The following is a 27,519-nucleotide window of genomic DNA, read 5'->3' as shown; positions in this document are numbered from 1 at the left end:
TCCTCCTGTGGAATCACTGAAACTGGGGATGGTCTTGGGGACCCCTGATACAGTTAAGGGAAGAAGCTGGAGTAGAACATAAAGTTGACAAAAAGTTATTTTTATCTGCTTTGTTGTTTCTCTAAGATAGAAGAATCTTGGGCAAGTTCACATGCCAAAAGCATGGAATCCACGGAGAAAAAGAAATTAAAAGTTACAGGAAAGAAAAAAAAAATGTACAGAGTAAGGCCTTAAGAACTCTGTTTTATAATGAAAATGCCCCATGTGATTTGCTTTTATAGCAACATTCTTAGCAAAAGAAGATACCCGTAAGAAGCAATATTCTACATAGATGCTAATGCTGCTGAAATTGCATGAACAAACCCTTTAAACATGATAAAAGCCAAAAATTCTTCAGATTTTAGATTTAACAGAAACAACAAAATGAACATTATAAAGAATCTAGTAACCTAAAACAAACAAAAAACCCTTTCTATTTATTCAAGAATCATGCAACACCCATAATATTTTTTTAAAGGAAATACCAGCAGAATCATATCCTCTGTACTCCAGTCTCTGAAGGCCTTTGATTAGGGTCTCCAAAATTTCTCGTCTCGTGCGAGGAACATGGTAGTTTAAGTAAGCAAATATACCTGCAAATAAACAAATATTTAATAGAAAATTCTAACTAGAGAATCAACATTGGCATAACTATGACAAAAAATCTTAATTTTCATAATAATGTCTAAGATGTACAAAAATGTGAAGCTACAGTCCATCTTCAAAAAAGAAAGAATCTTCACTTCAAATTATTCAAAGGCAGTGAAACTTTTTCAAAGCGGAATTTCTTGTAAGTATAAAAGACTGAAGCAAATAAGTCAAAATAAATGTTTAGTTTTTTCAAAGCCGTTTATAAGACTGTTCACTTACCTTCCATCACTGACATTTTAACAACTAAAATTTAATGCTTCAAAACTAACCAACAAATTTGGGGTTTATGGCCCATATACTGAGCATTATTTTTAAAGGAAAACATTTTCTGAACTAAGTATTTTAAGCAATATATGGACCCTCCAAAACTATACAGATGAAATAATTTTTCTTACTTTCAACGACCATGCTCTCAATACATTTTAGGAATAAATAACTTATAAATAGCAATGATGTGAAGAATACTCACAATCTAAATAATTTAATCATAGAGAAAAATGGGCTAAAAATATATATAATCATCGTAAGACAAATGGTTTCTCACTTGTTCACCAGATTAGTAAGGGACAAATAACCATAATACATGTTAACGACTCTTGAGAATTCATAGAAAAGGAACAATCATTTGGAAAAGCAAAACTATAAATAAAGGGACTTGTACAACAAGAAGTGATCCAGAAGAGCAAAGAGGCAGCAGAACACAGGTAAAGGAAATCCACATTTCAGGAATAGCAGCATGGAAATTGTCTGAGGTCTTCCATGATTGTGCTTTGGCCAGGGTGGATATAGCTAAAATGTATAAAAACTGAAAATCAAAATACAAAGCAATATAAACTCAAGCTGCTTATTTATGGAAGAATTTTCTTTTTTCTTAACTATCTTACACTATAATGCCACTGATTATTAAGGGGATTAATTCTGTGGGGCAGAACTCTGGAATGACCAGTTTTCATTTCATTTGAAAAGGTATCTTTATTTCTATAAAGAGTTTGGTCTTATCAAAGCATCTCAGCATACAAAAATATCACATAGCTAATGTTTGACAAAAAAGCCACCGTAACGTGTATGCTGATCACCATGACGAGCACAGTGCAATTTTCTCAATCATGCCTTTCAAACAAAAAGGAAATGACATTTTAAAACTAAAATCCAGAACAACCTGAAACAAGAGTTTGAACTTTCCCCAAAAAACGTGGTACAAGGCCGGACTCATAGAAATCCTATGTTCATTCATATTTTTAAAAATTATAATTGTAAAGATCTATTAAGTTATCGTGCACTGTACAAGCATCTCACTTTCGCTGCACCACAACACTGCATGAGGTCTGGGGGTTTTGTCGTTATTGCTGGTCCTTAATAAAGTATCTGTAATATGAAAAAACTAAACCAATAACCCAACTGTAAATCAAACTTTTATGTGTTCTACCCTTTTCCCCCCATGGGTCACTGACCTTTGATAAAGATTAAGTGCACACAGAAAACTATCAGCCCCAAATAAGTATTCTATTAGCTCATTAATGGACAATACACAGAATATAAATATTTTCCCCAAATAAAACTTTAAATGCACTAAAAGAGGAACTTCCCTGGCGGTCCAGTGGTTAAGACTCTGTGCTTCCACTGCAGGGGGCATGGGTTCAATCCCTGGTCAGGGAACTAAGATCCCGTATGCCGCGCGACGTGGCCAAAAAGAAAAAAGGAAAAAACAATGTGCTAAAAGAACACTGATTCTCAGCTAGTCTACTCTCCATCACTGTGATTAGCATCAGCTAAATAATCTGCTAAAGGAGGATACAATCTAATTCATCTGAAAATCATTAACTAATACAACATATTACACTGTCAAAAATTCTTTGCAGGCTGAGGTCTCTGGAAAGCCTTGAAGACGAAGTCCAAATCCCAATAATGCAGCACATCCAGAATAATTCACTAGTAAATATCATTTCTCCCTTCTTTTTAAGAAATGTAATTCCTTTTTCTTTGAGTTTTTTTTAATTGAAGTAATATTGGCTTGAACATTATATGTTTCATGTATATAACATTATATTTCTACTTCTATATACCCTGCATACTCTGTTCTCTGTTTCTACATTCTTGGTTTTTTCTGGTTTGGTTTGTTCATTTAAAGAAATGTAATTCTGGAATCCCCTGGTGATCCAGTGGTTAGGACTCTGCTTTCACTGCTGAGGGTGCAGGTTCAATCCCTGGTTGAGGAACTAAGATCCCACAAGCCTCGCGTTGCAGCCAAATAAAAAAAAGAAAAAGCAATTCTGATGGTAAAAGTAATACATTCAGAGAATTAAAGATTAAATATAATAATCAAATACCATTTTTTTAAAGCAATTTAAATGCTAATGACAAAAAACAACTGTTTTTAAGACAAGTTATAGACCCAACACATTTCTACAAGAAAATTCAGAGTGATGCAATATTAAATTCACTATCTTCAATACATGTAATTCAACAACAGCCTTCAATTTTGATATTATTTCTAACTTCAATCTCCCTGGTTTACATTAGCTTATTGTGTGAATCTTGAGATCCTGAGTACAATTTTATAGGGAAAGAGGTATTCTCTAAACCAGTATCCCTCTCCAAACAAACTTAAATTTTAACTACTTGATAACCTAATAAAATTCACACTAAACATTTGTTAGCTCATAAAAGTTTCTTGCGCTGAAGAAATCCTGCAAATTCTTTAACTCGTGTCCCCGAAGCTTTCCACTATACCACCCGGCCTCAGCTTCCCCTTCTGCGAAATGAATGGGCTTGACTGAGAGATGGTAAAATAAGTTTCACAATAAGTGCCAACAGGTTTTTAATTGGTATTGGCTCTAGAGAGCACCTCTGAAAAGGATTCAGTGACCCTGTCTCTCATACAGGAAGGAAAGCCATGACTGGTTAGCAACTTCTATTACATGGGGAGTCACAGCACAAGGGCCAAATATTTCCTCCCTCTGACGTCTGAGGACACCTGCAGTGCCCTCCAGCTTGATGTTCTATGGTTTTTGAGGATTCTTCTTTGATTGCTATAGAGATTGCTATATGCTAAGCATGTGGTACTTTTTAATACCTCTACAGACTGTACTCCTCTGGGCCTCAATTCTTTGTTCTGACAGTTACATGATTTGTTCTGTGTACATTGTATTAGCAAATTAAAGCTAGAAACCTGGTGGAGGGCCTTAGTATTTTCAGAGTATATCATTAAGAATTAATAAAAGCAAAGTAACATAGAAAATATGAGGACATTTTTCTACAAAACATTTTTCTACATTTTCTTATTATCACACCTAAGATAATGCTCTAGTTCATCTAATACAATGTTCATATATTCACATTTTCCCTATTAACAAAAATAAATGTGTTTTACAGCTGATTTGTTTATTCTACAATATAATAAAGGATCACAGCTCACATTTGATTGTTATGTCTCATAAGTCTCTTTGAATCCAGAATGGTCTCCCCTAATGCCCTGTTTTCCTCTAAGACACTGACTTACTGATAAGCCAGGAGCAATTTTCTTGTTGAATTTCTCACCTCTGGCTATGCCTAATTGATTCCACACTGTGTGGTCTAACCAGTTCCTCTATTCCTTGTATTTCCTGCAAACTGGAAGAGAAATCTAAAGGCTTGACTGATTTAGGTTAAAACTGAGGGACAAGAATTATTCACAAGTATGTATGTTTTTTATATTGTCTGGTGACTCCCTATTAGTGATGCTAAGATTCATCACTGCTTTAAGGTAAAGACAAACAGATCACTTAGCCTGTGATATTCTGAAAGCATCCTCACAATACTTTCTAGGACTTCAGATATTGACAGCATTGATTTTAAGACAGTCATATTTTCTTTCTTTGTGGTCCATATATAAATGGTACATCTCCCAATAAGCGGCATCTTAGATTCGACGAAATACCATATATCAATTCCAATTCAAAACCTGCCTTTTCCTTGATAGAGGAAGCACCACTGTTACCAATAATCATTACTGTCATTTATTTTGGTTCACTATTGTAACAAAGAAAAGGGGAAGGGGAGGAACTGAGGAAGAAGAAGTAGGAGCAATATTTCTCCTTGCATAACCAGGCAGGAACTAAAAGGAATAAAAGGATGACACATGTAGAGAAATTTTCTAAGATCAAAGTAACAGAGCTGGGAGAAGAAAGTTATCCCTGGTTAGGAAAATGAAAGATAAAGAGGTTGAATCTGTCAGTTTTACAGAGCAGCCCCTTGAGAGCACAGCTGGCCCACTTGTACAGATTAGCGGGTTATCTGTAATCTTGGGGTAGCTGGGAAAATATAACAGCAAATAATTTGCCAATCAGGCATGCAGGGCATGTTTACAGGGTAGGTATTCATAACTCAAAAGGGTGCTTATTAGAGTAGCAATCCCTATTTCAGGTCTTTGATTTGTCTTATCAAACTTCACAATAAATAGTTCTGCTTAAGGTAACTACAAAAGACTAAAAATCAACTCTCCACCACTCTTCAGTAATTGCTCCAATAACACAAACAGTAGTTGTATGGAGCACAGGAGACTTTCTACTCCCAAATCAGCTTGTGCTTCCAAAGTACAAATTTTCTTATTAATGTAATACACTTGGAATAAATACCTCCCTAACTGAAGCAAGGACTTGGCACCTACAGGCATCACTCTCAGAAAACGGCAAGTTAAATTCAATGACATAAAAGCACTTTTGAACACCTTGCTTAACAAGATATTCAGACATGACCTAGATCACAGACTTGACACATCTGGTTAAAAGCAATCTAGCTGTAGGCAAAGACTATTAAACCTTATTGAAATGAAAACTGAATGCAATTTAGCTGACCAATCAAATTATTAAAGTTCCTATGTCTGGTTGAATTTATGTTCTTACAAATAAAAAATTTTACATTTTTTGAGGTATAGTTGACCTGCAATATTATATTAATTTCAAGAAGAAATTTTGCTTTTACATATTTTTTCACTTGACAACTTCAATATTCTGATGAAACCTTAGACATTGGAATTTATCAATATTAAGTGGTCAAATTCCTTCTCTAAATTTTATACCTTCTGAAACAGAATCCATCTACAACGCTACTTAAGTTTCATTTAAAAATCTTTTCTTATAACCCAAGTTACAAATTATCATCGTTAAAGATTCAAATAACACAAATCCTACAGAATGAACTGTGAAAAATCTCCTTTTTCTACCTCCACACAGGAGATAACCACCATTAACCCCACACACTGTCCCAATCCTTCGGCTATGAATTTTTCTACATATATGAACTCAGATGTACATGGTTTTAGAGGTTTTGGTTTTTTTTAACCAAATATGATAATATATTATCATAAATATGATAATATATATATTGCTCTGTAGTTTTTTCTCTTAAGATGTTGGAGATCTTTCTATATCAGTACAACCCATCTACCCCAGTCTACAGAAGGCTGCATAATAAAAATAGTCCATAATAGATTTCTCATATTTTACCTAGCCATTTACCTATTTATTGAGGTTTTTCTAACTCTTTATAATTATAAACAATTCTGCAATTAAGGTTATACACACCAACTATACACTTGCCATAAAACATAGTCAATACTATAATTATAGAGGCACATCCTACAGGTAAGATTCCTTTAAAAGAAGAAATATTTGAGATAACATTTCCTACAACCCTAAAAACACAAAGAAAAAGTTATATGGAGTGACACATGAGAAATTTCAATTATTTGTGTGTTTTTCTAACTGTTCAAAATCTTTTTCCTATTTACAAAATGCTGGTTCAAGTGCCTCCTACTTTGTTGTAAATAAATGGGGCCACTGAAAAGGAGCTCTGTAACACTTCTCTCTTGCATATTTAACATCCTGGAACTCAAAGCACTGTTTAAACACTGACATCTCTAATTATACACTCCCTCACAGTCTACCTATATCATCATCTTTCCCGAGAAAAAGCATGCACTTTCCGCTCACACACCTTTAAACATTCCATCTCTCCCACCTCTCTCTCATCAATCACATCAGACCACAATTTTTCTTCATGCTGCCAAGCCAGCCCCTCTGGGCCCATTATACTCTCACCCCTGTGTCCCTGAGCACCCCTATAGTGAAGTCCATCCATTTCAGGTCATCCATTTATCTCAGGTCCACTTTCATGGGGGCCCTCCCAACTGCTGACCAATCCTGCTAATTCACTGCTTGTCTAAATTTTACACTTCCCCCAGATATTATTCTGAAGTCTAGAATCTAGACTACTCTCAAACCCCCATTTCTCTCTTCCCAGCCTCTTTCTCATTTTCAGTAGATTCTTCCTTTATTGAATTGAAGCCTTCTTCTTCATCTTAACAGTATAATACCCTATAAGCCTATCCTTCCTATAGACTGAAAATAGAGAAACATGTTCCGCACATATTCCCTGAACCAGCCTCTCCTGCTTTTAACTCTTGGTAAGAGATTCCTCAATTTTGTAAATATAGAACTTTTCGTTAACATCAAAATATTCTGAGGATTCTACACAATAGAGGGTTGAATTTTTATTATCCAATGATCTAGATCAACTTTTAGTCAATTTAGAGACAATGCTTAGAGTATGAATCAATCAGCGAACACCTGGCATTAATTTCACAGCTTACACATCAGGAACTCAAATTTTCAACTCTACCAGGGACCTCAGTTTCACAATACTCTCTCTTTTGTTGGTATACATGCTCTCCTCAACACTAACTCAAATCCTTCTGCCTTCATATACGCAGCTTCTCTAACGATTTCTTTATAGCTAAATGCAACTAACTTGTCTCTGCAATATTAAACATGAATGACCTTTTTCTACTCTTGCAGACTCTGTCCAATGCAATATACCACTTTGGAACTCTTCTGCCTCTAACCACTATTCTTTGGCCTCTTTTCCTGGCGCTTTTATTTCTTCTTTCAAACCCACTAGCAGGAGTTCTCAATTTATTTCTGAATCCATTCACTGCTGGGTAGAATGTGCCATCAGTGGTATCTCTCGCATTGCACTAGTTCTCTACCGGCTGGCAGCATTCCTCAGCTAAGAGTCCTATCCTAACATCTGGAACATTCTTGGCCTAACCAGTCTCAGAATGTCTATTCATTCCACTTGTAGTCTAGAACATGGCAATGAAGAAGGACTGTGTATTATCACCCACACCTGTTATATGTGTAGTCACTGTTTCCTCCAATCAGACAGCAATTCCCTGAAGGCAATTCCTTTGTTTTAGTCATCTCTCCAAAAGGCAGAGTGCCAAGTACAAAGTGATCACTTCAAATATCTTCATTATTTTTTCTTTTATCAATATTTTTTATTGAAGTACAGTTGACTTACAATGTTGTGTTAATTTCTGTTGTACAACAAAGTGATTCTTTCATGTATGTATATATCTATAATATCTATATATTATATAGATAATATCTATATATTATATAGATAATATCTTCTAATACTTTCTAGGTACCTAAAATGTACAGTCAAAAATTCCCAAGTAGGACGGGCGCGAGCCGCGGCCAACAGCCCACACCCCACAGACAGGCATCAGACGCTAAGGCTGCTGCTGCCGCCACCAAGAAGCCTGTGTGCGAGCGCAGGTCACTATCCACACCTCCCTTCAGGGGAGCCTGTGCAGCCCGCCACTGCCAGGGTCCCGGGATCCAGGGACAACTTCCCTGGGAGAACGCACGGCGCGCCAAGGCTGGTGCAACGTCCCGCTGGCCTCTGCCGCCTTAGGATCGCCCCGCATCCGCACCCCTCCCTCCCCCGGCCTGAGTGAGCCAGAGCCCCCGTGTCAGCGGCTCCTTTAACCCCGTCCTGTCTGAGCAAAGAACAGACGCCCTCCTGCAACCTACACGCAGAGGCGGGGCCAGATCCAAAGCTGAGCCCCGGGAGACTGTGCGAACAAAGAAGAGAAAGGGAAATCTCTCCCAGCAGCCTCAGGAGCAGCGGATTAAATCTCCGCAATCAACTTGATGTACCCTGCGTCAGTGGAATACATGAATACACAACGAATCATCCCAAATTAAGGAGGTGGACTTTGAGACCAAGATTTATTATTTTTTACCCTTTTCCTGTTTTTGTGAGTGTGTATGTGTCTTCTTCTCTGTGAGATTTTGTCTGTATAGCTTTGTTTTCACCATTTGTCCTAGGGTTCTATCCGTCCGTTTCTTTTTTTTTTTTTCACTTTTTAAAAATTTTTTTCTTCTTAATTATTTTTTAATTTAATAACTTCATTTTATCTTACTTTATTTTATTTTATCCTCTTTCTTTCTACTTTTTCTCCCTTTTATTCTGAGCCATGTGGATGAAAGGCTATTGGCGCTACAACCAGGAGTCAGTGCTGTGTCTCTGAGGTGGGAGACCCAACTCCAGGACACTGGTCCACAAGAGACCTCCCAGCTCCACATAATATCAAACGGCGAAAATCTCCCAGAGATCTCCATCTCAACACAAGCACCCAGCTTCACTCAACGACCAGCAAGCTACACTGCTGGACACCCTATGCCAAACGACTAGCAAGACAGGAACACAACCCCACCCATTAGCAGAGAGGCTGCCTAAAATCATAATAAGTCCACAGACACCCCAAAACACACCACCAGACGTCGACCTGCCCACCATAAAGACAAGATCCAGCCTCATTCACCAGAACACAGGCACTAGTCCCCTCCACCAGGAAGCCTACATAACCCACTGAACCAACTTTAGCAACTGGGGACAGACACCAAAAACAATGGGAACTACGAACCTGCAGCCTGTAAAAAGGAGACCCCAAACACAGTAAAATAAGCAAAATGAGAAGACAGAAAAACACACAGCAGATGAAGGAGCAAGATAAAAACCCACCAGACCTAACAAATGAAGAGGAAATAGGCAGCCTACCTGAAAAAGAATTCAGAATAATGATAGTAAACATGATCCAAAATCCTGGAAATAGAGAAAAAGCAAGAAACATTTAACAAGGACCTAGAAGAACTAAAGATGAAACAAGCAACGATGAACAACACAATAAATGAAATTAAAAATACTCTAGATGGGATCAATAGCAGAATAACTGAGGCAGAAGAACGGATAAGTGACCTGGAAGATAAAATAGTGGAAATAACTACTGCAGAGCAGAATAAAGAAAAAAGAATGAAAAGAACTGAGGACAGTCTCAGAGACCTCTGGGACAACATTAAACGCACCAACATTAGAATTCTAGGGGGCCCAGAAGAAGAAGAGAAAAAGAAAGGGACTGAGACAATATTTGAAGAGATTATAGTTGAAAACTTCCCTAATATGGGAAAGGAAATAGTTAATCAAGTCCAGGAAGCACAGAGAGTCCCATACAGGATAAATCCAAGGAGAAACACGCGAATACACATATTAATCAAACTATCAAAAATTAAATACAAAAAAAAACATATTAAAAGCAGCAAGGGAAAAGAAACAAATAACACACACGGGAATCCCCATAAGGTTAACAGCGGATCTTTCAGCAGAAACTCTTCAAGCCAGAAGGGAATGACATATGTCTATATTTAAAGTGATGAAGGACAAAAACCTGCAACCAAGATTACTCTACCCAGCAAGGATATCATTCAGATTTGATGGAGAAATTAAAACCTTTACAGACAAGCAAAAGCTGAGAGAGTTCAGCACCACCAAACCAGCTTTACAACAAATGCTAAAGGAACTTCTCTAGGCAAGAAACACAAGAAAAGGAAAAGACCTACAATAACAAACCCAAAACAATTAAGAAAATGGGAATAGGAACATACATATCAATAATTACCTTAAATGTACATGGATTAAATGCTCCCACCAAAAGACACAGACTGGCTGAATAGATACAAAAACAAGACCTGTATATATGCTGTCTACAAGAGACCCACGTCAGACCTAGGGACACATACAGACTGAAAGATGGAAAAAGATATTCCATGCAAATGGAAACCAAAAGAAAGCTGGAGTAGCAATTCTCATATGAGACAAAATAGACTTTAAAATAAAGACTATTACAAGAGACAAAGAAGGACACTACATAATGATCAAGGGATCAATCCAAGAAGATATAACAATTATAAATATTTAGGGACCCAACATAGGAGCGCCTCAATACACAAGGCAAATACTAACAGCCATAAAAGGGGAAATCGACAGTAACACAATCATAGTAGGAGACTTTAACACCCCACTTTCACCAATGGACAGATGATCCACAATGAAAATAAACAAGGAAACACAGCTTTAAATGATACATTAAACAAGGTGGACTTAATTGATATTTATAGGACATTCCATCCAAAAACAACAGAATACACATTCTTCTCAAGTGCTCATAGAACATTCTCCAGGATAGATCATATCTTGGGTCACAAGTCAAGCCTTGGTAAATTTAAGAAAATTGAAATTGTATCAAGTATCTTCCCCCACCACAACGCTATGAGACTAGATATCAATTACAGGAAAAGATCTGTAAAAAATACAAACACATGGAGGCTAAACAATACACTACATAATAACGAAATGATCACTGAAGAAATCAAAGAGGAAATCAAAAAATTCCTAGAAACAAATGACAATGGAGATAGGACGACCCAAAACCTATCGGATGCAGCAAAAGCAGTTCTAAGGGGGAAGTTTATAGCAATAAAATCCTACCTTAGGAAACAGGAAACATCCCGAATAAACAACCTAACCTTGCACCTAAAGCATTTAGAGAAAGAAGAACAAAAAAATCCCAAAGTTAGCAGAAGGAAAGAAATCATAAAGATCAGATCAGAAATAAATGAAAAAGAAATGAAGGAAACAATAGCAAAGATCAATAAAACTAAAAGCTGGTCATTTGAGAAGATAAACAAAATCGATAAACCATTAGCCAGACTCATCAAGAAAAAAAGGGAGAAGAGTCAAATCAATAGAATTAGAAATGAAAAAGGAGTAGTAACAACTGACACTGAAGAAATACAAAAGATCATGAGAGATTACTACAAGCAACTCTATGCCAATAAAATGGACAACCTGGAAGAAATGGACAAATTCTTAGAAATGCACAACCTGCCAAGACTGAGCCAGGAAGAAATAGAAAATACGAACAGACCAATCACAAGCACTGAAATTGAAACTGTGATTAAAAATCTTCCAACAAACAAAAGCCCAGGACCAGATGGCTTCACAGGCGAATTCTATCAAACATTTAGAGAAGAGCTAACACCTATCCTTCTCAAACTCTTCCAGAATATAGCAGAGGGAGGAACACTCCCAAACTCATTCTATGAGGCCACCATCACCCTGATACCAAAACCAGACAAGGATGTCACAAAAAAAGAAAACTACAGGCCAATATCACTGATGAACATAGATGCAAAAATCCTCAACAAAATACTAGCAAACAGAATCCAACAGCACATTAAACGGATCATACACCATGATCAAGTGGGGTTTATTCCAGGAATGCAAGGATTCTTCAATATACGCAAATCAATCAATGTGATACACCATATTAACAAACTGAAGGAGAAAAACCATATGATCATCTCAATAGATGCAGAGAAAGCTTTCGACAAAATTCAACACCCAATTATGATAAAAACCCTGCAGAAAGTAGGCATAGAGGGAACTTTCCTCAACATAATAAAGGCCATATATGACAAACCCACAGCCAACATCGTCCTCAATGGTGAAAAACTGAAACCATTTCCACTAAGATCAGGAACAAGACAAGGTTGCCCACTCTCACCACTCTTATTCAACATAGTTTTAGAAGTTTTAGCCACAGCAATCAGAGAAGAAAAGGAAATAAAAGGAATCCAAATTGGAAAAGAAGAAATAAAGCTGTCACTGTTTGCAAATGACGTGATACTATACATAGAGAATCCTAAAGATGCTACCAGAAAACTACTACAGCTAATCAATGAATTTGGTAAAGTAGCAGGATACAAAATTAATGCACAGAAATCTCTTGCATTCCTATACACTAATCATGAAAAATCTGAACGTGAAATCAAGAAAACACTCCCATTTACCATTGCAACAAAAAGAATAAAATATCTAGAAATAAACCTACCTAAGGAGACAAAAGACCTGTATGCAGAAAATTATAAGACACTGATGAAAGAAATTAAAGATGATACAACTAGATGGAGAGATATACCATGTTCTTGGATTGGAAGAATCAACATTGTGAAAATGACTCTACTACCCAAAGCAATCTACAGGTTCAATGCAATCCCTATCAAACTACCACTGGCATTTTTTACAGAACTAGAACAAAAAATTTCACAATTTGTATGGAAACACAAAAGACCCCGAATAGCCAAAGCAATCTTGAGAATGAAAAACGGAGCTGGAGGAATCAGGCTCCCTGACTTCAGACTATACTACAAAGCTACAGTAATCAAGACAGTATGGTACTGGCACAAAAACAGAAAGATAGATCAATGGAACAGGATAGAAAGCCCAGAGATTAACCCATGCACATATGGTCACCTTATCTTTGATAAAGGAGGCAGAAATGTACAATGGAGAAAGGACAGCCTCTTCAATAAGTGGTGCTGGGAAAACTGGACAGGTACATGTAAAAGTATGAGATTAGATCACTCCCTAACACCATACAAAAAAATAAGCTCAAAATGGATTAAAGACCTAAATGTAAGGCCAGAAACTACCAAACTCTTAGAGGAAAACATAGGCAGGACACTCTATGACATAAATCACAGCAAGATCCTTTTTGACCCACCTCCTAGGGAAATGGAAATAAAAATAAACAAATGGGACCTAATGAAACTTCAAAGCTTTTGCACAGCAACGGAAACCATAAACAAGACCAAAAGACAACCCTCAAAATGGGAGAAAATATTTGCCGATGAAGCAACTGACAAAGGATTAATCTCCAAAATTTACAAGCAGCTCATGCAGCTCGATAACAAAAAAACAAACAACCCAATCCAAAAATGGGCAGAAGACCTAAGTAGACATTTCTCCAAAGAAGATATACAGACTGCCAACAAACACATGAAAGAATGCTCCACATCATTAATCATTAGAGAAATGCAAATCAAAACTACAATGAGATATCATCTCACACTGGTCAGAATGGCCATCATCAAAAAATCTAGAAACAATAAATGCTGGAGAGTGTGTGGAGAAAAGGGAACCCTCCAGCACTGTTGGTGGGAATGTGAATTGGTACAGCCACTATGGAAAACAGTATGGAGGTTACTTAAAGAACTAAAAATAGAACTACCATACGACCCAGCAATCCCACTACTGGGCATCTACCCTGAGAAAACCATAATTCAAAAAGAGTCATGTACCAAAATGTTCACTGCAGCTCTATTTACAATAGCCAGGACATGGAAGCAACCTAAGTGTCCATCAACAGATGAATGGATAAAGATGTGGCACATATATACAATGGAATATTACTCAGCCATAAAAAAACGAAATTGAGTTATTTGTAGTGAGGTTGATGGACCTAGAGTCTGTCACACAGAGTGAGGTAAGTCAGAAAGAGAAAGACAAATACCGTACGCTAACACATATATATGGAATCTAAGGGGAAAAAACGGTACTGATGAACCTAGTTGCAGGGCAGGAATAAAGATGTAGACATAGAGAATGGACTTGAGGACACGGGGTGGGAGGGGGAAGCTGGGGCGAAGTGAGAGTAGTATCGATAGATATACACTACGGAATGTAAAATAATTAGCTAGTGGGAAGCAGCAGCATAGCACAGGGAGATCAGCTCGGTGCTTTGCGATGACCTAGAGGGGTTGGATAGGGAGGATGGGAGGGAGGCTCAAGAGGAAGTGGATATGAGGACATATGTATGCATATGGCTGATTCACTTTGGTGTACAACAGAAACTAACACAGTATTGTGAAGCAATTATACTCCAATAAAGATTGAAAACAAAAACAAAAACTCTTTCCCACCTTCTACTGCTCATTACCAGGACCTATTAACTTTCCCCTTTCCAGGGAACACAACTGAGGAAATGCTCATTAAGCAATAATTCTTTTCTTTCACAACTACTTTATACCCAGTATGATTTCTAAGAATATGTTAACACTAGTAGTTTTATGATTTATCCTAGAAGCCAGTCTTAGCATCCCTCAACTAGCCCCAAAGCTATTACACAGTATAATTACAAAAAAAATTTTAAGGATTCATATCAGAATATTTTTTAATTGCAGCTCTCTTACTGTTTTTAAATATTATCTCATTTACAAAAATATCATTTATATACACCATTGGACCAGAAGGGTATAATCCTACATTTATTAAAAAACAGCAAAATCTGTTAAGAGCTGTGCGTAACTTAAGTGAATTGACACTCTCCCACTGAAGCCAAAGGTAAAACAGATTAAAAAGGACAAAGTATTCCAAAGAACCAAGAATAAGAGGAAGACGAAATAAATTTAAAAAATAGATACACTATTTTTCTCTGGAAGATTCATAATGCTTACTAGCATATTAAAAGTTCCAAAAAGTCCTGCAATTTAAAAAAAAGCCAGCTCAACACTGTTAAGTCTGTGGCTTCTCAAATTTATTTGACCATAAAATCTTTTTTTTTCCCCTCAGTAAGATATTAACATCCCGATACAACCTGATAAATATAATAACAGTTTTAACAGTATTTCTGATTGGAAAAAGCTATCAAAAAGAATTGTTAGTCCTCATTCTGCAATGTTGAAACAAAATCTTTTAGAAAAACTTGAACCAGCAGCAGGTAATCAGAAAGTAAATCTCTAAATTTTCCCATCTAATCTCATTCCTACTCAATTTCTCTGCCTAGAAATTTTATGTCAATAATTAAGATGTGGGAGGAAAATAAGGACAAATCTTTGTCTTCTTAACAGTTAACTTTCAGAATTTACATTGAAGAGGAGAGAAATTCTGAACACTATTCCTGGAATCATGTAAAACTGGTCCAGGTTAAAAGCAGGACCTTAGTAATGCCTCAAATACTAGTTCTTTTTTTTTTTTTTAACATCTTTATTGGCGTATAATTGCTTTACAATGGTGTGTTAGTTTCTGCTTTATAACAACGTGAATCAGCTACACATATACATATGTTCCCATAACTAGTTCTTTATTTCTTGTTTATCACCTGTTTCCTCAGCAGCATAACATGGTGGAATGAGGATGCTGACTCTGTGAAAACGCCTAACAACTAATCACCACCCAGAAAGCCTCACCCTTATCTGAACCTTTTCTAAACCTGATCTGATTTTTTCTTTTATAGTACTGTACTTTGACTTCTGTTTTTTCTGGAACAAGATAAAGAAATGATCTGCAACCAGAAAGCCAGGTACTTGACTAGGTGCACACCTCATCACTCAGTAACAGTTAATTACCAAACAAGCACACTGGGGATTGCAAATTCATTACCTCACAGCTCCAAACTAAATTATGTCTTTTGCAAAACCACTCTACTACCTAGACACTGCAAAAGTGTAACTGATTCTAAAGTCAGCTCTACCACTAATAATTTCAGCAGGCTATTTATAATTGTTTCTGTGTGCTTTCTTTTCAATCTACTCTAAATTTAAACTTGCTCTTCATTTCAGAAGCTGAAATTAACATAAAGTTAAATGCAGGAAAAACAGACACTAATGAGTACAAGCTACTCCTGCTCAGTTCCTCTTGCAAAAGGCTACAAAGAATGTTTCCCAGGTAGCTTCAATTCTATTACAATCATACTTCCCTTAAAAAAAGTGTTCTTAGGACTTCCCTGGTGGCGCAGTGGTTAAGAATCCACCGGCTAATGCAGGGAACAGCGGTTCAAACCCTGGTCCGGGAAGATCCCACATGCCTCGGAGCAACTAAGCCCGTCTGCCACAACTACTGAGCCTGCGCTCTAGAGCCCGCGAGCCACAACTACTGAGCCCGCGTGCTGCAACTACTGAAGCCCGAGTGCTGCAATTACTGAAGCCCGCGCGCCTAGAGCCTGTGCTCGTCAACAAGAGAAGCCTCACCACAATGAGAAGCCCGCGCACCACAACGAAGAGTAGCCCCCGGTCGCCTCAACTAGAGAAAGCCCGCGCTCAGCAACAAAGACCCAACACAGCCAAAGATAAATAAATAAATTTTTTTTAAAAAGTGTTCTTTCTTCCAAGGGTAAGGTCAGTTGTAGATTTCAATAAGGAAGGTAAGAATTCAATTCTTTTTACTGACAATAGCCAAGTTAATACGAATTTTAGAGCGTATCAGTCATTTCAGATATAATTCTGACAATTATAACTTTAACTCACACTTTTATCTAATTATTAAAACGACTAAGTCTCAAAACATGGACTAAAAGGGCCTAACTTTATGTTTTAACTGTTCTAGGTAAAACATTCATTAAACGTAGACCAATATTTCTCATACGTAAGTGTTTCAAATGGGTGCACATGCAAGTCATAAATGATGTACGATCTCTCTCCACGGTCACTTCCAGGCCCATTCACCAAGGCTTTGATTAGCAATGGCTTCTGTTGAGATGGGGGGAGGCAGGAAATAAGATCATATGAAACGTCATTGTCGTAGCTCTAGCTATAGTTCTATTTTCTGCTGGGCGTGTCCGAAAGAAAGCAACTAAAATTAAATATTTTTTAAAAGGTAAATCCTGGAAGAATGCGAGATAAATTCAGGAGACCTCACCTGATGTTCCACAGGTTGCCTCCCTCACCTGCTGGACTCTTTTGAAGTCACTCCCCTCCACCCCTCAGTTCCCTCAGCCCTCGCTCCTTTTCCAACTCAGACAGTGCTCTTCGCTCCGGGTTCCCTTCTTGGCGCAAAGCCTCCTTCGGCCCCCCCAGATCCCTTCTAGGGCCCGCCCTCCTCTCAGGTGCCGTCCTAGGTCCCCGCTCCAGCTCTCAGAGGCTGGCCCCCGCCCCCAGCACCCGCAGGCACCGCGGGACACCCCCGCCCAACACCCTGACTTCGCACCCTCCACACTCCCGCTCCCGCCGGTTCCACCGGCCTCAGCGACGCCCGCACCGCACCCCAGCACGCCCCCCGCCCGCGGCCCCCTTACCGCACATGATGCAGGAGGCACGGCCTGCAGGGCAAGCGGCGAGCGGCTGGCGAGTTCGGGAGAACACACAAGCCTTTTGGGCGGTCAGCGAGCTTGGGGGCCAGGGGGGCGCCGACACGACTCCCTCACGGATGCCACGGCCGAGGCAACGAAACCCGTCCCGTCCTCCCGGGCTTGCCAGCAACTGCCTCTGGGCCCCGCCCCCCGGCGCGCACCGCGCCGCCGCCGCCACCGCCCGCAGGCCCCATTGGGCCGCGTCCGCGCCGCTCAAGCGTAGGTCCCGCCTCCCCGCACAGCCCCGCCCCTCACCGCCCGAGAGCCCACGCAGGCGCTGGCCTGCTGGCGGCTGAGACGTGGCACCGGCTCGCGGCCGCATCCGCTTGAGGTTCCTGGAGCCGCCCGACCACCGGGCACGCAGCGGGAGGCACTGCCCTGCGGGAGGGAAAGAACTGGGAGGCTGGCAGGGAACGATGGAGAGATTAGCAAAGAGGATGGTATTGTTACCAAAGCAAATAGCGTTGGGGCACGCGCCTAAAGCAGTCCAAGGCCCCAAGTTCCGGCGCCCCACCAAGCGGGGAGAGAGGAGGAAGAAAGAAGGATACCTGATCCTAGGGGACAAAGTCAGGGTGGAAAGAGGACATAAGCTTGTAAAAAAATTGGAAAGAATTGAGTGAGATGAGGGAAGAGAGGTACCAATCAGGTCTGGCCAGTCTTTCTGGTGACAGCGATTTAGTTCCCGACTTTAGCTCTAAGTCAGATTCTTGGCCTCGAAAGCCTTCCGCTCCCATTCCCACCCCCATCCACTGCCTCCATAACCCCCAGTTTTTTGCAGAGGGGGAGTGGGTCGAATGTTAAGGCTCAACTGTCCAACACTAGGCGCCTGGGCTTAAGAAACGCTGCTGGCCCATACTTCTGATGGCCCACGTCTCAGGCAGTAAGGAATTGCCTGGATTTGACAGCCTTCCACTGGACTCATGAACTATTAATCCTATGAATTAATGCACAAGTCCTGCCAAGAGAGACTTAATCAGAGAGAGATGATGTTTCTGAAAATTTATTACCTGAGCATTTGCTTTAAGATTTAAATGCTATTTTTAGTCAAATGTAGATGGTTATTATAACGCTATTAATGGCCCAAGACTAGAATCAAATAAAAACTTGCCTGACGTATAGAACATTGCATGGTCTTCTGATCCCAGATGTCTGGTCTTACCTCACACTACTGCTCTCTTCCTACTTCACCTTTCAGCCGTTTACACTCTAACAACCCTGAACAGGTAGTTTCCCAGCGGGTCCAACGTTCTCAAATCTTTTGCACATATTGGTTACTCTTTGGGGAATCCCCACCCCATCTCTGCTTAAATGCTACTTCTTGGGGAAAACCCTTTTTGTCTTCCCCCAGAGAGGCTGGAGGACAGTCATTAACCTCTCATTCTTTGAGCTGCCTCCTTTAAAGCAATATGCTTCAATATTTTATGATTTTTTAATATGTTTCCCTACAAAGCTAAGTTTCTTGAGAGTAGAACAAGTCTTTGCATACCCAACACCTGGTATAAACTCTAGCACAAAGTAAGGGATCAAAAATGTTTTTGAAGGAGTGAAAAAAGTCATATGTTCTTAGCAGAATTGACTTTCTATGGCTGGTTATCTGATCAAATGAGCAAAGGGCTTTCCAGCTTTTCTTAGAGGGAAAAAGATGCCCTTTTAGCATGTGTTCGGAAAAGATGAAAACGCTAATTGCAGCAACATGGATGGTCCTATAGATTATCAAACTAAGTGAAGTCAGACAAAGACAAATATCACTTATATGTGGAATCTAAAAAAATGATACAAATGAGCTTATTTACAAAACAGAAATAGACTCACAGACATAGAAAACAGCCTATGGTTACCAAAGGGGAAATGGGGGGAGGGATAAATTAGGATTTGAGAATTAACATATACACACTACTATATATAAAATAGATAACCAACAGGACCTACTGTATGGCACAGGGAACTATATTCAATAACTTGTGATAACCTATAATAGAAAAGAATCTGAAAAAGAATATATATAGGGCTTCCCTGGTTGAAAGAGGTTGAAAGTCCACCTGCCAATGCAAGGGACACGGGTTCGTGCCCCGGTCCGGGAAGATCCAACATGCCGCGGAGCGGCTGGGCCCGTGAGCCATGGCCGCTGAGCCTGCGCGTCCGGAGCCTGTGCTCTGTAACGGGAGAGGCCACAACAGTGAGAGTCCCACGTACCGCAAAAAAAAAAAAAAAAAAAAGAATATATATATATATATATATATATATATATATATATAAACTGAATATACATATAAAACTGAATCACTTTGCTGTACACCTGAAACTAACACAACATTGTAAACCAACTATACGTCAATAAAAAGTTGTTTGTTTTCAAAAAAACAAGAGAGAAAGAAAAAGATGCCCTTTTATAAGTGTCCTGAAAGAAAGAAAGGAAAATGTCACATTTAACTAATGAAAGTACTCACCTGCAAGCCCTTTAATATTTCAGGCCCTTAAACAGGTTCCTAAATTACCCAGAGCAAAGTTAAAAACCAGTGAATTGTTTGTTACTAGACAACACATTTTTTAATTCAAGAGGCAAAAAAAAGTCTCTGTGTGTGTATGTGTTAGCCTCAGAACCCTCATCTAAGAGGTTCTGGTAGAACCTTGGTGATATTGCCAAGAAGTGAAGGTATGATTCCAAAGTTTGAACAATACTTTTGTGCATCACCAGAAAACTTGTTGATGGAACAAAGAAAATGTTAGTGGTATCACCAAAGTGCTCATGCTCAAACTATAATAACCTATGAACACTTACTTTCCTCTTCTGCTTTCTACTCCATCATGACCACCAATTTGTCTTGTCCACCTCCATTCTACAGCTATTTCGGAAGGTGCTCATGCACCAGTTTCAAGGAAGAAACTTTGAAGGTCAATATTTTCCCAGCCCAAGCTTGAACAACCTCACCAACCCACTGCAACAAAGAGCCTTTGTAAACATGTGCCAATCAAGACACTGATACGGAAGAACTTTGTCTGACCTCCATCTATACACAGCTTTGCTTTAGCTGGATCTTTGGGGATACGGGCTGGAGGAGAAGAAAATAAATGTCCTATGAAGGAAAGGAGACATCTGGGTCTGATTCAAACATCCAAGGAAATGGAAAAGATTTTCTCTCCTGAACAAAAGTTCTGAACTAATAATAATAATAATGATGGTAACGGGGTGTAATTCATTGTCTTTTTATGTAAGTCCATTTCCCTGTTCATGGGATTAGTCCTGTTGAATATGATGGTTCTCAGCCTTCTCCTTGCCATGCAGCCTGAAGGCCATCAGGGATTCCATTGCCATTGCTAAAGAAACGAAGAACCATGATTGAAATAGCTTTATAAGGTTTTTAAATGCCCCCATATTTGTGATTTTTGTTATCACTTATTTGGATTACAATAAGTATTGATAGCAATAAACTTATTAAAAAGGCCTCGGTACAAACTTCCAGTTATAAAATAAATAAGTCCTGGGGACGTAATGTACAGGATGGTGACTATAATTAATGATACTGTATTGTATATTTGAAAGTTGCTAAGAGAGTAGATCTTAAAAGTTCTCCTCACTATGTGTGGTGATGGATGTTAACTAGACTTAGTGTGGTGATCATTTTGCAATATATACATCAATCATGCTGTACATCTGAAACTAATATAATGTTATATGTCAATTATCTCATTTTAATATACATACATTTTATCTCATATATCTCTCATAATATACATACATATCTCATTTTAATATACATACATACATACATCTCATTTTAATTATACATACATACACACATCTCATTTTAATTATACATACATTTTAAAAGCCCTGTGCATTACAAGAATATGGGAAGCAGGGGCATATATATCCCACATCTATGGAGTTATATGGAGAAGTGTACTTCAGTGGACAGAGAAGATGTCAAAGGAAAAAGAAGTAGGTTGAGCCACGAAGGCCTTTGAGAAGGAAGCAATGAACAGGAGAAGGCACCAGTCAGGGCCTCAGAAAGGCCCCTTAAGTAAACCCCTTTGATTCCACCACTACCCCAGTTCATCCTAGACACTTTCACACCAGAGTGATTTTTCAAAAACACAGATCAGATCCTGTTTCTCCCTGCTTCCAATTCAGTGGGTATCCTTCACCTGAAGGATTAAGTCCAGACTCCTATGCACACACCCTTGGTAATTCAGATCTCACTCCTGTCGGTTTTATCAGCATCATCTCCCATCACTGTATTCAAGCATTTAACGGTCTAGCTATACTTTAACCTATTGGCAGTTCCCTAAAGAAGAATCCTATCTTAAACTTTGCATCTGTGTATTTGCCCTTTTTAAAAGGAAGCATTAAGAAGGGAATCAAATGTTAAATAGTTAGGGCTTGACTATAGAGGACTAGTCACTCACAAAATAGGATTATAAGGGAACCAGAAAGTTCCCTTGTGCAAAATTACCTCCACTCCTTCCCTATCACATTGCCTAAACTCCACCTGTACATATATATTTAAGGCAGAACACCTCTCCCTCCCCAAGGAGATCTACATTAAGTCATTATCATCTATTACACTTTAGAGTGTAACTATGAGATTATTTTCATTTGGATACCAGGTGTGAAAAAGTCACTGAGGAAATGCAAGCTTTGATGGGGATAAAATAAAGATAATTCTGAAATTAGAAGGAAGGCAGACCTGGACAGATTACCTTGGTTGATGACACTGGGCAAGAAAGGGACAATATAAGGGCATGTGGAACTAAGTATGGTAATGCCAGAGAAAGGAGGCCAAATTATGGAAGCAGGAATCAGAAATAAGTTGGTGCTGAAGGCAAACTTTACCCACTGTGATGGCTGATTGTATGGGTCAATTTGGCTGTACTGGAGTGCCCAGATATTTGGTCAAATATATTCTGGATGTTTCTGTGAGGATGCTTTCAGATGAGGTTAACATTTACATCAGTGGACTCAGTAAAGCACAATGAGCTCCATTACGTGGATGGGCCTCATCTAGTCAACTAAAAGTCTGAATAGAACAAAAGACTGACCTCCCCAGAGCTAGAAGGAATTCCCCAGCCAAACTGGACTTGGACTGCAACGTCAGCTCTTCCCTGTCTCCACCCTGACAGACCATCCTGCAGATTTTGGACTTCGTAGCCTCCATGATTGCATGAGCCAATTCCTTAAAATGAATTTCTCTCTCCCTCTCTCCCCCCTACTAGTTCTGTTTCTCTAGAAAGCCTGACTAACACATCCATCGAAGGGTGATCTTATTGACTTCCTCAACATGAATATATGTATTTATTTTAAATTTCTAGAGGATAGAGCTTTCAATGACAAATAATAGAAAGTTACTCAAACTAGCTGAAGAGGGGGATTTATTGGCTAATGTAATTGGAAAGGACAGAAATACAAACAGCTTCAGATACATCTATATCCAGGCACACAAAAAATGTTGTCAGAACTCTCTTTGATTCTCTCTCTGACCTCATGGACAGGGAAAAGACCCTAAAACAGCTCTGGAATCACATCTTTACAGCTCGCAGTCCAAGGGGAGAGAGGCTATTCCTCCATCCTCACTTTTTATATTTAGGCAAGGATTCTGATGGGTCTAGTGAGTCGTATGCCCCACTCTGGTGGCAAAGGTAGGACACGGTGATTGGACAGTTCCACCAGAGCCACATAGAGTCAGGAATAGGTAGAAGTTCTTCAAAGGAAGGGCTAAAAGAATGAAGGGACACCAAGAAAACACTAACAAAAGATGTTCACTCCTCAGGCTTGAGAACAAAGGGTGCTGACTCCAACTAGAATACATTCCCCAATACTCGCCTCCAGGGTGGCTCCAAATTTCCCCAGTAGGCAGAACCTGGGGCAGAGTTTTCCACCTCTGCTAGAAAGAAACTCATTCTACTGCCAAGAAATTGTCAACAAATTGGAAACCATGAGATTAACTGGTCCTATCTACTATTTCTATCCTGTAGGATGTGATCAGAGCCAAAATAGAGGTGGACCATTCAGGGAGCTGCCTAGAGTTGAAAGATGACTCCAAATGTAAGGAGACAGAAGAATACTGTTTTCTAGAGTTTCTTTCAAAAGTCGATTCTGCAGACTGCAAGCACCCTGTGGAATTATTATTGATAACTCTAATGTGGAGAAGCAGAGTATAAGGCTAGGGTTTCCCAAAGGGATGATGTAAATTCCCACTGGACTGGAGAGCAGCCAGCTTCGTATTCCTGCATGAAAAAAATGTACACACATGCACACAGATGTGTACAAATGTACACATTTGGCCCATGATCGTCTGGAGCAAGTAAAAGATGATCCACTAGGAAGCAGCACCTATGAAGACAAGGAATGCTTTTCCCTTTCCTGAGGTAGGAATACTCAGGAAAGGTATGAGGGTTCAATTCCCTAATGGCAATGTGCATAGGCTCTGCACCCAGAATGTCAGGGTCCATGTTCCTGGCTTTTCCACTTAATTTCTATGGCAATGGAATATGTACTTCTCCTCTCTGTGCCTCATGGGGACAATAATAGTTACCCATCTCATAGGATTAAATGACTTCATAAATATAAGGTGCTGAGAACAGGGTCATAGTGAATGCTCAATGAAAGTCTATTTTTATATATATTTGCTCCTTATCATTCTGTATTAGGGCTTGGTGGGGCTCATGGCAGGCACCCCAAAATATGCCTCAATGTCATATTATTTTGAATTAAAGTTACTTAAGAAATGGCTGATACAAGAGGGACTCTGACCCTCCTGTCTCCCTGAAAGCAGGAAATAAATTTTCCATGTGACAGGTGCCCTCCCTGTACTGGGAGATAGGAAGACATCCTTATCACCAGAGATAGGGAATTCAGGCCAAAAGACTACCTAAACAAACCTTGTTATTTCCTTCCTAACTCACTACCCAAGTCCAAACTGTTTAAATTCCTTACTAATTAGCACCCAAACCTAAATTTCTTTGTTCTGTCAATTCCTCTCAAATTAATTTTGTCTAAAAATATAAAAGCTAATGCTTTGGCCACTTCTTAGGTCCCATTACTATGAGACCTCTGTGTGCAAGAATTAAAATTTGTTTCTTTTTCTCCTGTTAACCTATTTTGTGTCAATTTTATTGTTAGTCCAGTCACAAGAACTCAAAAGGGGTAGAGGGGGAAATTACCCACTCCTTGACAGGCTTCACCCTAATTTTGTTTAGTAAAAAACCCTCCAGGTGCTTTGGCCAATAATCTCAGTTTCAAATACATATTGAAATGTCCCATAGTGTTTTTTTGTTTGTTTTTTTAATTTCTATTGTTTAAGACAACCAGTTTTCGTTTTTGTTTTTTTAGTTTATTTATTTTGCCTGCGCTGGGTCTTCGTTGCGGCACGTGGGCTTCTCTAGTTGTGGCACGCGGGCTTAGTTGTGTTATGTGGAATCTTATTTCCCTGACAAGGGGTCGAACGCGGGCCCCCTGTGTTGGGAGCGTGGAGTCTTAACTACTGGCCCACCAGGGAAGTTCCAACAAGTGTTTTCAAGATACTTCGTGTAAAAACATTTTGCACATTTTGGGGGTTCATTTTTATTTTTTATTTTAGTGAAACACAACTAACAGTGAATGATTACTCTTTCTTTGGGGCTTTGTGGGAGGAAATTAAATATAACTTAAACATTCAAAATGTAAAACTATTACGTGATTAAACTACACCTAAATTAATCTTTGATTGAAAAAATGGCTCAATTAATTTAAAAATGTGAATTTGTAGGCTTCCCTGGTGGCGCAGTGGTTCAAAGTCCGCCTGCCGATGCAGGGTACACGGGTTCGTGCCCCGGTCCGGGAAGATCCCACATGCCGCGGAGCAGCTGGGCCCGTGAGCCATGGCCGCTGAGCCTGCGTGTCCGGAGCCTGTGCTCCGCAACCGGAGAGGCCACAACAGTGAGAGGCCTGCATACCGCAAAAGAAATGTGAATTTGTTATCGTTTTAAGATTGACATTTGACATTTGGCACTGTCTGCCACAAATAAAAAAGCAGTAAAATTATCTACCAAGTTCTCCATGATTTACCAGGCTCTTTGTTAGAAGGCAATCAGCTTCAAATGACAGAAGACCTGATGTAACAAGAACAACTTTTATCTCACATGATACTCTGAACACTGGGGGTTCCCAGGCTGGCTCAAAGGTCAATAGTGTCCTCAAAGATCCAGGCCCCTTTTTTTGTTTTCCTTCCTCTTTGCTACTCTTAGTGAACTGGTTTTCATGATCACAAGCTGACCGTCAGAGCCTTGGACATCAAGTCTTCATATTATGGTATACCAAGCAGGAAGGAAAGGAATGGATAGGAAAAGAGCCTTCTTTACATAAACTTTCTTCTCTCTCAATCAAGGAAGAAAACCTTTCCAGAGTTCACCAATAGACTTTCTCTTACAGCTCATAGGCAGAGTTGGGTCATATGTCCATATCTAGACTAATGACTGGAAAAGAAAAAAGGAGTTAAAATGTCTGAGTTAAACTAGTTATAATTTATCCCCTGGCACTGAGTGAGACCTACCTTCCGTGAGCACACTGCAAGCACATGATAATTGAGAGGGCCTCTCTCAGCAAGAAGCAGGATGTAAGCTGAGTAGGCAACCAAGAGTTTCTGCAGCATTCTCCTCACTACCCAGTGCCTACCTCTGCACCATTTCCAGCTAAGCCCTTCCACCGTACACTCAAGTCCTACTCAGCTTCTTGCAGTTCCCAAATACATTCCACAGCTTCCAGATTCTGATTACACCGTTCTGTATGCCTAGAATGTTCTTCTCCACCTTTCCTCCTTGTTCTTCATGGCTGCTCCCTTTTGTAGAAAATCTTTCCAATAACTTGGCCTCTCTGTTCTGTGACTTCCTCTTCCAGTAACTAAATCCCCCACTCACCTCAGCCACTTATTTCGTGGCCAGACCCAAGACTTGTCATTAACTGCATCTCCTCCACAATCTCAATTTCCTGTAGCTTCAGCAAGTTAATGTGCCTACCTTACGCACTAATTCCCATAGTCTAACCTGAATTCATCTATAACGGCTCAGGAAACAAATTCTCCAACCGCAATGCCTGGTTCTGTGAACCAAAAGAAGAAAAATTAAAACTTCTCTTCCCAGCATTCACAACTGCTGGAGTTCTTTCTGCTTCCATCCCTATTTTAATCTCAGTACTTTTGGGGAACAGAATTCCAAAGATGCAATGTACCTATCTTTCCTTTCCTGATATTGTCTGTGAACTGCTGACTCTGAATTCCTATAGAAAAACAAGAGAGAAGGATAATTTGCTACTTGGGCTATCTGAAAAAGCTGTACACATATGGCAGAAAGATAACTGTCCAAATTTTTGGCATGGTACAGATTATAGATCTCTGAGTCAGGAGAAGCCAGTAGAAGGACCAAGCAGTTTCACATCTTTATTTTCAGACAGATTTTGTATCATAAGGTAAAGCCTGAGTATACTAAGGCAGTTTTTCTCAATTCAGCCTGCTCTGTCTTGTAATCAATGGAAATTTTGTCTACATTCTAGAACTTGGCTCTTCAACAGTTTTCAGCATTATGATTTTTCTTTTTTTTTTTTTTTTGGTCTTTCAGCGGGAAGTTATGTGATACTACATTTGGGGCTACTAGGCAGATACCATTTTAAAACTAAAAATTGTTTAGTGTTTTTTTTTAACAAGGTAAAAATTCAGTAAACATAGTTTCAAACATCTCATAAAAAGCTAAGCCATTTTAGAATATCTTAAAAAGATTCTCCCTATTTACTT

The 27,519-nt window shown here is 39.2% G+C and overlaps 1 protein-coding gene across 2 annotated transcripts in view; it reads right to left on the bottom strand.

Annotated features, from left to right (window-relative positions):
- The window catches only part of GFPT1 (glutamine--fructose-6-phosphate transaminase 1), a 65,756-nt gene extending 47,983 nt beyond the window's left edge, over window positions 1–17,773 (bottom strand). The window contains exons 1-2 of one of the 2 annotated variants that reach the window (XM_065890631.1): window positions 17,705–17,773; window positions 525–632 (exon numbers count right to left, since the gene is read on the bottom strand). In XM_065890631.1, the coding sequence (XP_065746703.1) occupies window positions 525–632; window positions 17,705–17,711 (115 nt within the window). In that variant the 5' untranslated portion in view covers window positions 17,712–17,773. Of the gene's footprint in view, window positions 1–524; window positions 633–17,704 lie in introns of those variants that run through there. The other variant, XM_065890632.1, reaches the window with a different exon arrangement.
- Between the last annotated feature and the right edge of the window lie 9,746 nt (window positions 17,774–27,519).

The sequence above is a fragment of the Phocoena phocoena genome, chromosome 14 (genome assembly GCF_963924675.1).
Source record: "Phocoena phocoena chromosome 14, mPhoPho1.1, whole genome shotgun sequence".
Taxonomy (NCBI): Eukaryota; Metazoa; Chordata; class Mammalia; order Artiodactyla; family Phocoenidae; genus Phocoena; species Phocoena phocoena.
Note: the sequence above shows the minus strand (reverse complement) of the source record. Positions and strands in the feature narration are given on the sequence as shown.